The sequence below is a fragment of the Ruditapes philippinarum genome, unplaced genomic scaffold (genome assembly GCF_026571515.1).
Source record: "Ruditapes philippinarum isolate M1 unplaced genomic scaffold, ASM2657151v2 ctg743_1_1_1_1, whole genome shotgun sequence".
Taxonomy (NCBI): Eukaryota; Metazoa; Mollusca; class Bivalvia; order Venerida; family Veneridae; genus Ruditapes; species Ruditapes philippinarum.
Genome location: NW_026854628.1, coordinates 176,544 through 189,994, shown reverse-complemented (window position 1 = coordinate 189,994; position 13,451 = coordinate 176,544). Strand labels below are relative to the sequence as shown.

General features: G+C 31.8%; 1 protein-coding gene across 3 annotated transcripts; it reads right to left on the bottom strand.

Annotated features, from left to right (window-relative positions):
* Nucleotides 1–696: 696 nt before the first annotated feature.
* Nucleotides 697–12,245, bottom strand: LOC132740623 (uncharacterized). 3 transcript variants are annotated; one of them, XM_060728567.1, is made up of 2 exons: nucleotides 11,965–12,245; nucleotides 697–1,251 (listed from the first exon to the last, which is right to left on the bottom strand). In XM_060728567.1, exon 2 carries the CDS (start codon nucleotides 1,249–1,251, stop codon nucleotides 781–783), a length of 471 nt encoding a protein of 156 aa, XP_060584550.1. In that variant the 5' UTR covers nucleotides 11,965–12,245; the 3' UTR covers nucleotides 697–780. The 3 variants fall into 3 exon arrangements, with proteins under 3 accessions (XP_060584550.1, XP_060584549.1, XP_060584551.1); XM_060728566.1 differs by lacking the exon at nucleotides 11,965–12,245 and adding an exon at nucleotides 2,957–3,109; XM_060728568.1 differs by lacking the exon at nucleotides 11,965–12,245 and adding an exon at nucleotides 2,484–2,642.
* Between the last annotated feature and the right edge of the window lie 1,206 nt (nucleotides 12,246–13,451).

Sequence of the window (13,451 nt, the reverse complement as noted above, 5' to 3'; positions counted from 1 at the left end):
AATACGCGAAAGGGACTCTAGGGTGCAAAGAACTAAATTTTATCAGAGTAATAGTTACTTCGGCGATGCCCTATCGTCGAAAATAAGAATGAATCGAGAAAAAAATGGCGGCCATTTTATTTCATTTTATTTAGAAAATAGACCACGTGACCAGATTTTATACTGTAAAAAAATACTGTTACCTATGTAACAGTACAAAATTCTTAGTCACGTGGTACACTTGCATTAACAGTAAAAATAACTCCCAGAGGCCTATGGGAAATTAGCATTACGAAAAAAGTGAGGGGTAATAATATGTTATATTCTCATGTAAATGTGTTAATTAATTGTTATATCAGTCACTGAAAAGTGAAATAAAAGATTGTACACCTTTCACTGTTCTTGTCAGAAACAAACTTAATAATGTACAAATATGGACGATGATGTTTTATATATATAAGGATTATTTAAACACAGAAAGGGCTTGCAGTGTATATGTTTAAAAGCTGGTATTAAAGCATTTGATCAATTCATTAAAACAAAATTAATTCTTTAAACACTTTTAAATGGCTAGATATTTAATCCTTTAAACAAACCATCTTTAAATGCATACATCGTTTAAAATTGTAACAGAATATATCCGATAAAGAATAAAAAGAAAATAAAAATTGAAAATTAAAGAATAGATAGAATTTCAGAAAACAGCACATTTTCCTACTCTTACACTAGTATATCACATTTATTTAATTAAAACTGTAAGCATTTTTAAATGCTATATAGACAATTGCTATACTGAAGAAGCTAAAAAATATCTGCCAATCTAGCAAGAATGTCTAGTATTGTCTCATCAATTTCCACGTATGGTGCAACATCACGTGACTTAGCGCTTTCTGCTAGAGCTTTTCTTGTTTCTTGTTCCAAAACAATGGCAGCTTTAACAACAGAGAAAACATTATAATGAGTAACACCTTCTACGGCGAATGCAACATGCATTTGATCTGCAAGTTTTCTCCGGTAGAAGTCGCCTCGATCTCCTGACATTCCTTCGTCATCATGATTTCCCGCCAGAAAAATAAGCGCTTGTTCAATGTTGTCCAGACGACGTATTTTACACATTTCTGTATTGTTCATCATAAGCATGACACGTTCGATAGCGACAGATGCTATTCTATGAAGAGTTGTTATCACTGCCATCCGGTCAGGGTTGAAGTCAAAAGAACGAGAGTCGGACAGTGGTTTACGAACCAGTTGATAGGATGTGTGGTAAGACATCTGTAATAGAATTAAGGTCGTCGTTATGAACATTTTGTCATTGTCAAGTTAAGCTTATTTGACTATACAGTATATTCCAGAATATTGACTATTATAATGGTGACAGATTGAGCATTAACGTTAAGGCTAATATATAAAGCTGTCTGAAATATAAAACGACTGCCCCGCATTTTTTTTGATCAATTGAACCGTACAGGTGAATACCGATGTATATTTACAGAAATTTTCTTGGGCCATATGAGTAATTAATCTTTTTGCGAAGTAAATAACAAAATTGAAAGGAATCACGGAAAATGTAAACTTATTTTGACTTTCACCTGTAAACTCACTATATACATTTGGATGGTCATAATATCACTTTAAGGTCGTTATTGAATTTATTGTCAAGAGCAATATAAGGCTAACAGTAATATTTACCCATAACGAAACTATTCATAGCGAACTTCCGTTTTTTGTAGACGCTTGGGTAGCACGATAATTGCAACAATCACTTTAAGTGTGTGATATCAGTCGCATTAAGCTCGAATTCTTAATTTGTAAATGCGTAAATGAAAAAAGACACTCTCGGAAGCTTGATAAAATTAATAAATAAAGCAGATCGTCGAATAACAAAGATGTGATTATATTTAACGTTAGAGTTATCATAGATTTTTTACCATAAAAGATCAATGAATAAAGGTAAAGGTACTTTCACACAAATCAATACATATTGATAATTATAGTCGATAAGGAAACACTGCTCTTTAATAAAATAATCGATCGGAGGGGGGACGTCACAATGAAGACCAACGTGTCACCGAAATTAAAATTACGAAAATTTATTACTTTTGTCATAACCCGACATCATATATTAGTAGTAAACACAAACATTAACTTTTACGCAAATATAAAAATAATATTAATACAATGTGAATCTGTAACTTATTAATTAACTTCTAGCGCATTTTACGGAAGGGAGTACTGATCCCCACCTCTTACATATTTTATATGCCTTCAATATAAAAAGCTTTTGTATAATACATATCTTTAAAAACTTGACACGTAATATGATATAAAAAATAAATCTTAAAGAGTTTATCAGTTATTATAAACCCTAAAATCACGAATATGCATATTTCTGCGGTGGTATTTCAATTCAAATCAGGCCACGGCAATTAAATGTTTAATAGTTTTGTGTGCACTAATGCAGCAATAGTATAAGGGTTACACAAAGATAAAAAAACTTAACAAACCGTTAATTTAAAATCCTGTCACTTTATAACTTAACAGTAAAGCATTTCAATGTTACAAAATTAAATTCAAGTGATTTAAGTCATTTAAATTCTAAAGTTCGGTTGATTTCATATCTATTCAATTTGATAACAAAGTATAACGTCTTTCAATAAATATTTAATGGTTTTGTATACATAACGTATCTGATAGATCACAATAGGCTACCGTTGTAGAAATATCGGCGGCGTAATCGATGAACATTAAAATTTTGAGTTTATGTGTTCGTCTACATGCGCAGATCACATTTTTTATGCTATACTTGAGTATATCCGAGGACAATCTCAGCTCACACTGATACAGGACGGGCTATTGACATAACTAGTACAATTTTGGCAATAAAATAAACAAACAATATTACCTTGTTGCATAACAATTTGAACTTTTAAAAATATGCATTAATGTTTTTCTATAATATTCGTAACACAATTCTCACCTTAAAATTGTTTTCGTTGATTAAAATTCCCAAAACAGGAGCTTACGCTGTCACAAGATCAGTTAGATCTTTTTCTACATAGAAACACTTCGGCCATTTGTAAACAATGATAACAAAAAAGGGAGATAATGTTCGAGTTGATGTCAGATAGACCGAGTTAAAGTCTTCTCGCTTCGTTACTATAATATTGTGTTTGCTGAATATAACTGAATGATAAAACCGCTAATGCTTTGTTACATTCGTACCACTGTATAAAGATATATTAAGTGTTAAAATGACTTTCATACATAATGATATTTGTTATAAAAGTTCAAATTTTGGAATTACTTCTTTTGTTTCTTGTATATTCTCATCGGTATCTAATTCCCCCCTTCATATTATCTTTTTTTCTACGGATTTTCCCGCCAAATCTAACCTTGACTAGCAGACATGCAAAACTCATTTAAAAAATAAAAAAAAATACAATATTTAAACAAATCTTTGTTACATGCTTTTCGGTTGTTTTTTAGAAATATATCAGTGATATAAAACTGGTTATTTCACTGTTTGAAACAGTGAAATTACCACTTTGATAATTTCACAGTTTTGAATTTAAGCCCCTTACGTTGTTTCAGTGAAATACCAGCGTGCACAGTACTGGGTACCAACTTAATGACGTGACGTCGTAAATGACGTCACGTTGTATTATTATTTGGCGCGCTTTTCATTCAGTATTAGGTTAAATGTCTTTTCAAAACGTTTCTTTGCATGTTATAAAAAGAAAATTTGTTTAGTTTAGTGTAAGATTGAAATATATTTCACCTTGTGAACACCAAAAGTTCATATTTCACTCGTGGCTGCGCCACGTGAAATATTCCTTTTGGTGCTCACTCGGTGAAATATATTCCGATCTTACACTGAACTAAACAAGTATCCTCTATAAAGTCCACCCCCTACTTGAGTGGAGGCAAAAACAACTTTGGAATAATTTACGTGCCGGTGGAATGATATGCTTATCATGTTTAACCATATTAAACACATACCTTTAGACTAATTTTGACTTGCAATTCAATCAATAAAATATATTAAAACAACATTTCTAAAAAAAACATAAAGTTTGTTTTGATGACAAATGATATAGCGTAGCATCTGTATATATCTGTATATGTGAATTTTAGGCTCTAAAGAATCTAATTAATCGAAGGGAGTGTTGTTTTAGTGATGGTCCAGTTTGAATGACTTGATGCAATTTTGAAAAATTGCGTTGGACTGTTTATGTAAACATAATATCTTAAAGAAAGACTTAATTGTCTGTGATTGATTTTTAAAAATATAGATGTTGCTATCAATAACTGGACGAATACATATACACATATATTTCATACCTGACAGGTAGATTTTTATGTCAGTATTTTTTTTTATATATTAAAGATATCTGCAATAAATATAAACTGAATGTTCTCGTGCGAGGGCGGCTTGTTTGCTTATTTCTTAATGTGACACTACATTATGAAAACCGACACACTGATTGGATACATTTTTTCACTTTATCTTTTTTCCGATTTTAGTTAAATAGATTTCAGGTATATGTATTAAATCCTCATCTCACAGGTCGTTATCAGCTCAAGTCACTGACTAATATTACACTTGACTAATAACAAGAACTAGATAAATGTATGCTTGTGTAAAACAATGATAAGAAAACACTTAGTATAGGAAGTTATATAATGATATTAACAGTCTCACAATAACACCTTTAAACATTGATTTTTCAAAGCTACACCATATTTAAAAAAGTTACTAAAACTGTACAGTCACTTCAATAAATATGATTCGTTTAAAAGATGATCATGTGGCACCAAATATCTTTATTGTATTTTTAATAAAATTTAAAGAATATGTTTTATTGTTTGAATTGTCTGTAAAAAATATGTTAAAATTACATGTCGAACGTGATAAGCATATCATTTCACTGGCATGTTAATTATTTTAATGCGGCGGAGACACTTTGATAGACACCTTGTCTATCGTCCATAAGTCATTCTGTCATGATGTCCTGATGTCGTCCCTAGACTGACATAACAGTAAAATGTTGGGCATCTATTTTTAGATACATAATGGAAAGAAATTATAAAAACATTTTATGAAACCTCCTGTCTGTAAGTAAATCAAGTGTCGTATGCATAGATCGGACACATAAAAATGGGGTTTCGATTGCGACAAAAGGAACATGTCAATTGTCAACGGATAACATACACGCAATCTGAACATGACAATCCTGTCTAATCTAAAAAAATACGCAACATAACATGATCTAAAATAGCATGTATTCATTTTTTCAAGTGATACATTCGTTTTTATTGTTAACCGTTACTATGAAACATGTTTAGATTTAAATAAGAACATAGGCCTACTTTCTCATGATATTTTGAAGATTGAAAACTAATAGCAAGATATTTTATTGCAAGACACAACATAAACCACTATAAATGGTTATATCACATATTCAAATAATGCGGACAAATACGTTTCCAGTTACATCAGAAAAGGAAAAAGACATATATTTTATTTATTCATTATTTGATTTTATACTATGACTTAAACCAGTAAATAGAAAGCATCTATAATAAAATAATGAAGGACCAATGATGATTATGCTTACAAAAAGTACATGATCAATAATAACCTTATTTTTTTCATAACTGTTATAGTTTTCTATCAGTCTGACTTGTACAAATATTACAACTTGAGATATTGAACACACTCCGTATGAAATTATGACGCTCATTCTGTTCAACAGTATCAACAGTAGAGGAAATGTTATAAATTTAAAACCAAGAGCTGTCTCGGTTACTATAATAAATATTTATTCTTCTTTCAAAATAAAGTCAATAATATAAAATGTCGGAATATCTACAGCAAACAGTGGATCATTTTCACGACCAGCGCTTTTCCGCGTTCATTAGTTTTTGTTTATTTGATTTCGAGTCCTAAGTCCTTTATCGGTCATCTATTGCTTTTTACCGTGCACTTGTACGTTATAGATTGCCTGATGTTTGAGAGGTCTGTGGTTCGATCCCGATTTACATACTTTTATAGCAAAAAAAAAAGAAAAAGAAAAGACAGTGTGTTGAATTCCTACTAAGCATACAAATGATTTTATTACAGTGTGTTGAATTCCTACTAAGCATAAAAATGATTTTATTACAGTGTGTTGAATTTCTACTAAGCATACAAATAATTTTATTACAGTGTGTTGAATTCCCACTAAGCATACAAATGATTGTATTACAGTGTGTTGAATTCCTACTAAGCATACAAATGATTTTATTACAGTGTGTTGAATTCCCACTAAGCATACAAATGATTTTATTACAGTGTGTTGGATTCCTACTAAGCATAAAAATGATTTTATTACAGTGTGTTGAATTCCTACTAAGCATACAAATGATTTTATTACAGTGTGTTGAATTCCTACTAAGCATACAAATGATTTTATTACAGTGTGTTGAATTCCTACTAAGCATACAAATGATTTTATTACAGTGTGTTGAATTCCTACAGTGTGTTGAATTCCCACTAAGCATACAAATGATTTTATTACAGTGTGTTGAATTCCTACTAAGTAACAAATGATTTTATTACAGTGTGTTGAATTCCCACTAAGCATACAAATGATTTTATTACAGTGTGTTGAATTCCTACTAAGCATACAAATGATTTTATTACAGTGTGTTGAATTCCCACTAAGCATACAAATGATTTTATTACAGTGTGTTGAATTCCCACTAAGCATACAAATGATTTTATTACAGTGTGTTGAATTCCCACTAAGCATACAAATGATTTTATTACAGTGTGTTGAATTCCCACTAAGCATACAAATGATTTTATTACAGTGTGTTGAATTCCCACTAAGCATACAAATGATTTTATTACAGTGTGTTGAATTCCTACTAAGCATACAAATGATTTTATTACAGTGTGTTGAATTCCCACTAAGCATACAAATGATTTTATTACAGTGTGTTGAATTCCCACTAAGCATACAAATGATTTTATTACAGTGTGTTGAATTCCTACTAAGCATACAAATGATTTTATTACAGTGTGTTGAATTCCCACTAAGCATACAAATGATTTTATTTTTATTTCTAGCGAATAATTTTGCTTAGATATTTGACAAAGAACCGCAATGCCGCAATAAGAATGTATAAATGACCTTTACATTTTTCTATGAAGAAAATTTGTAGTATATAATTGGAGTTAGCTTTTTGTTTGTATATACATGAATACTTTTTGAAAGGTGAATAGGTCATATACATGTAGTCTCCTAAATACACAGAAATATTTATCTTTATATAGTTAAACAATCAAAAGTAACTGCAGTGCGATTTTCGCAAAATGACAAAAATATAAAATAAGTCAATGACAAGACATCGATATGACATCGATTAGGTGGTTTAATTGACGTGAATTTAACTTTAATATCAAGAAAAATAAACCCGAGTACGCTATTGTATTTTAAAAATCCGTAATCTGTTCATAGTAAGAGACTCAATCATTTACAAATAAGAATTGGTTCAATTTGTCCTTAAAAAGCTTTTATAATGTTAATAGTTTCCTGTCAAAATTAGTAATTACAAGAATGAAATATCATTGTTTAAGTAGTTAATCAATATTTTAAATGTAACGTTCGTATTTTTACTAATATGACATTATTACATTTCCTTTGCAATTTCCCGTTGTGGATTAAATAAATAAATCACCATTAACGTATTAATACTGTAAGCATAATGGGGTGAAAGGGGATGAATAACCATTGGATTGTAAACACCAGCCTTTTAGGGACTCGTATATTCATATAAGAACGCATGTTCTGCATACACATTGATCAACTCTTTCATTTCCAATCAAACCTGATACCGTTAAAGACATACACTAAGCATTCTTTTGTCATTTCCGAAAATGTTGTATTTCATTAAATGTGCGTGCCTGTGCTTATCTTTTAGTTTTGTATATATGGAACAGTATTATAAACGATTCGAGCTCGTTGCAGGAAAAACAATCCCAGACATGTCATCACCACGTAAGGCAGTAAGTATATCCCAATGTATTACACATTGTCTCCAAGAAAAGGAATGCGTCGCTGTTGTTTACAACATAACAGATCAAAACTGCTATTTATTAGACTCATCAACAACACTGGAAGACACACATGATTCTGGGACTTCATATGTAAACGTTGGAGGTAAATATTATTTCAAATCCATTTTAGAAATAATTTTATCAATGTTTCAAATACTTTCGTCTAAACGTTATAAAACACTAAGTCTAGATACAAGTAAAGTCATGTTATATCAGTTTTTAAAAGAGGGGGATCGGCATATCACAATTATGATTAATAAGTAAAGATATAAAATTCATTTAAAATCAAGCTTTATTTATTTTCCCGATAGATAGCACGGGAGAGGAAGTGTTACACGATGGATGGAGTTCTTATGATAACTTGTTTGGAGTTCTTATGATAACTGTCACGGAGTTCCTGGAAAACGTTACGGATTTCTGTGGAAAACTTTTCTATAAACTTGGAGAACTCATGTAAAAAATGGTCATTTTTACCATTAAATGGGGAGTTTGAGGTGCTAAATTAAACTTTGATAATTAAGCTTGCCCTTCATATTGTATAATATTTCAGAAAAACCTTTTAGTCCATTTTTCATCGCCTTTTTACAAAAAAATCTGGTAGTTTTGAATAAAATTTCCAAATTACTTGCTCATTCTTACATATTGACCTTTTCATTTGTGATCTTCTTCGTTGCTATACATAAATACATAATTGTAAGGCATAGTTGCAAACATAAAGCCCAGGCTAATAAATTTATACCCGACTTTTCAAATGTCACGAAGTTCTTGTGATAACTCAAAATATGTCCTGGAGTTCTTATGATAACTTTTGTTACTGCCAGTGTGTTTCTTGTGCTTAATTACGGCACATTTAAGCGTAGTTTATTAGTCAATACGTGTGTAAATCATTATGAAACATAGTACGCGTATCATTTGCACACACATTTGGTTATATAACGTTGATTTTGAGCGTATTTCAGTTCAAGAGATATTTTTCTTACCCCCGTTTCGTGTGGGTATTTTTGTTTGTGTTTGTTGTTGTTGTTTTTTCATTTTATTGGAATGACTGAAAACATACTTGATGTAGAGCATTTAATTACAGGATAAAAATACTCTTTGAATTTAAGCATGATTTATTCATGTATACATTATTCCTTGCAGTTTTAGAGAACATTAAGTAATTATGCTATTGGTCTGCCGAAACAAATTACATGTAAATGGTTTGCAGCAAAATAGAAAGTACCTTTATCTAAATTTAAAGAGATGTGTGTCATCTTTAGGTATTCAATGGATATCTTAATTTCTAAAATGTATCAATTTTGTCATAGAAACGTATAAAGTTCTATGAAAATGATATGACAAAAGAAAGTAAGTCTTAAATAATATATGTGAGTCACCATAAGGTTCATGCCGTTTCTTTCTCTATAAAATCCAATGTAGCATCACGTGACGTACAGAAATCTCCATATTGCTGAAAATTATTGCATACATTTTTCTTCACCCTATATAATCATAGTAGTGAAAACTTTTGCTGTAATTGATAACAAAAATATATTGTCGAACTTCCTTCACTCGAACCCGTAGGGCACGTGCAAATCTGTTGAGGAGATCGATTGATTCGGGAGCATGGGTGTGAAGGGTATCCCAGATATATACTTGTTGTTTATGGTATAAAATGATACAAATTACTTAGCCACTTCTTGAGGGAAGCCCAACTATATATTGTCTGCTTAAGAAAGGCGATTGCTTAAAACATGTAACTGAGAAAAAAATGTAAGTTTTTAACAATTTTTGCTCGGAGGTTTAAGCCATGTTTCTGCTGAATACAGGTGAACGCTGGTTCAGGTTTTCCTGAAGATAGCCCATAATTCACCTGTTTATCCTTTGTAGACTTTTTCATGTTCAATCTATTCTTTAAAGATTTGGGGTTTTCTGACAGCCGAATCCTGAAAAAATGACAGTTACCTAAAATTTACGTGCACACCAAGCTATATACATGTACCGCATATTAACTTTACTTTGTCATCATAATAACGATTATGCGACTTATATATTTCTCTTTAGTTGCTGTAAATTCAGCGTTAACATTTCAAAGGAAACTTATGACATACAACTTTATATACACAGAAACATTTAGTGCATTCGTTCGGTTTTATTATGTAAATATGAGTTCGCACAAATTTTATTCGAAAAATATCTTTTTAATTAAAACACGCTCAAAACCAACATTATATATTACCTATTTTTGTGTTAGGCTGAGAGTATAAAGTTTCATGATAATTTAAACACTTATTAAATAATAAAAAATACGCGTAAACGTATCGTAATTAAGCACAAGAAACACACTGGCAGTAACAAAAGTTATCATAAGAACTCCAGGACATATTTTGGGTTATCACAAGAACTCCGTGACATTTGAAAAATAGGGTATAATTTTTTTTAGCCTGGGCTTTATGTTTACAACTCTCCATTATCATTAGGTAATTAAATATAGCAACGAAGAAGATCACAAATGAAAAGGTCAGTATGTACGAATGAGCAAGTAATTTGGAAATTTTATTCAAAACTACCAGATTTTTTTTAAAAAGACGATGAAAAATGGACTAAAAGGTTTTTCTGAAACATAATATAATACGTAGGGCAAGCTTAATTATCAAAGTTTAATTTAGCACCTCAAACTCCCCATTTAAAGGTAAAAATGACCATTTTTTACGTGAGTTCTCAAAGTATATAGAAAAGTTTTCCACAGAAATCCGTAATGTTTTCCAGAAACTCCGTGACAGTTATCATAAGAACTCCAAACAAGTTATCATAAGAACTCCATCCTTCGTGTAACACTTCCTCCCCCGTGGATAGGGACTATTAGGGAGCTTGTTATTAGGGGTTTCGTAAATGATATGTTATTATAAATGAGGTAAGAGCATAGCATTTTTGGTGGTTGTATAAAAATCTATCTGGACAAAGTGTGATCCCTCGTGCAGTAGTTATGTATGTAATTCAGGTAAAAATGCGTACAGTTCTGCTGACAGGTACATTTATTATGCATGCTGACACTTCCATCACGCTCGTTGACAATGATATCATGGTTGCTGGCAGTGATATCTTAAATACTGTTAAGGTTATGATGTTTGTAACATATTTTTATTTGACTGACTGAAACTTTAATATACAACATAATATCACATTTCACCTTGTCGTTTTTTTATTCAAACAACGAAAGGGACCGAGTCCAGTATCAAAATGAGACGTTGACGTGTTCAACTTTTATGCTTACATAGTATGTAGCAACATCTTGTACATTGTATTTTGTTTTGTTACAAACCTGTGTTGACATGCAGTCCCGAAATGTTGGAATTTATCATTACGTTTCATACATAGCGCTATGTGCCGAATGAAATAATAATATAGATCTCAGGTTGTAAACAACATAATTGTCACTTCCAGCAAGCATGTCATCATTGTTTAACAGACTTGGTTACGTTACAAGAATGCAGAATAACAAATGTAGTAAGCACATGTGTAAAATTGTACAAGAAAGTCGTGCATTAACACCCTGTACGAGGGTTGTCCAAACAATTCGTGCACAGCAGTTATTGTCGTGAGAGTTATTAATAAAAACAAATGAATTATATATCACTTGAAGGGGAAATCTGTCTTAAATAAGAAAACAAAAGAAAAAACCGAGTAACCGTGCGTGTCGTGAAAAAAATTGTCTTTAAGTTACCTTAGAAACGTAATACCGGTGCACGACAAAAATGGGTTAGTTCATTACTGTAATTGTATTAATTGTTTGTTGCTTGTAAAGTGGCAGTTGCTTTTTATGTTATAATTTGTTTTACTGTCAATAGAGGAATGATTGATGCAAAGAATTTTGTAGTTTCCATTGATCTTATGCAACGTACCTGTAATTTATTCCACCAGTGCACGAAAATATTGGACAACCGACGTCACATGCGCCGGCATTACGGACGGACGTCTGCCTGACCGGTTGTCATCGTCTACCGGCTCTCGCCCTTCTACAGAGCGTTTGTGTTATTTGAAAACCAGCCTTCGTGGCCCTGAACTTGTCCCGCTTGCCCTATTAAGTTCTTTGTAGGTATCTGTTGGTGTTTTATCTTCCGTATTTCCAGACGTTAAGCGACTGACATTTTCACGTAATTACAGTATTGACGACCACACACAAATGTTTGTTTACGACCGTTACAAATAGGGCAAATGACGTCATATTTTCTAGTGACGTTAGGAATACGTACACACACTTTTCCCTGAATTTTGACGTTTATATTATGTGGTGTTTAAAGAATACCGTAATGCATCAACGTAATGAACTAAGCCATTTTTTGTCGTGCACCGGTATAACGTTAATAAGGTAACTGTATGACGATTTGTTTTCACGACATGCCGGTTACACGTTTTTTTTTCTTTTGTTTTCTTATTTGAGACAGATTTCCCCTTCAAGTGATATATAATTCTTGTTTTTCTATCAAGAACTCTCACGACAATAACTGCAGTGCACGAATTGTTTGGACAACCCTCGTATATACAGTAAACGCCGAATCTGTGCAAAGCTATGACCAAAACGAGTAACAGGGTAAGTATACGGACCAAAATATTTTACCGTAAATAAACCCTTACGGCAACTATGACATTATACAACTATCATTACAAATATTTCCAGGAATATGTTTACAATTTTAAATCATTAATGAAAATGACGACCTGACTAACATTTTTTTGTGGGATTTTTGTTTTAAATCGGTATTAAGTACAAAAACACATTTCAAACATTATTTTCTTTATATTCTGATTACCTTTGATATTTGCCGAACTGCTTGTATCATACTCGAAGGAAGCAAATAAAATATGATTCATGAATATTTTACGAGATGTCCAATGTTGTGTTGGTGCATCATTCGCGAATTCGGCGTTATCTCTCCTAAAAAAGGGCTCAGTCACATATTTGCTATTTAAGTGTCATTTGTATCATAGTTTGGGGACATTTCTGTTGAAAATGTGTCAGAGTTAAATCGTATACATATACTTGCACAGTGCGTTAACTGGAGTGTAGGTATTAGTTACCCGCACTCCAGAGCATGCCGACTGATTGGCTCATTTTTGCTGGGGTTTACAAATTATGACGGCAGAGAAAGGGAAATCGATAGAAATATTATATTCAGATGCTTGTTTATTGGTTACTTTTTTCTGGGGTTTCATATTATGACAACAGGGAACATGTTTTTATATGTTTGACTATGATACAAAAGAGAAAAACATCAAAACACTCGGCAATCTGATTAATACTTGAGGGCTACGCCCCCTCGTACAATCAGATAGCCTCGTGTTTCGATGCTCTTTCTATTGCATACACCGAATTTCAAAAACCATGATG

What these genes read in the sequence shown, in the direction of transcription:
- LOC132740623 (XM_060728567.1), bottom strand. Translation starts at nt 1,251, where the DNA reads ATGTCTTACCACACATCCTATCAACTGGTTCGTAAACCACTGTCCGAC.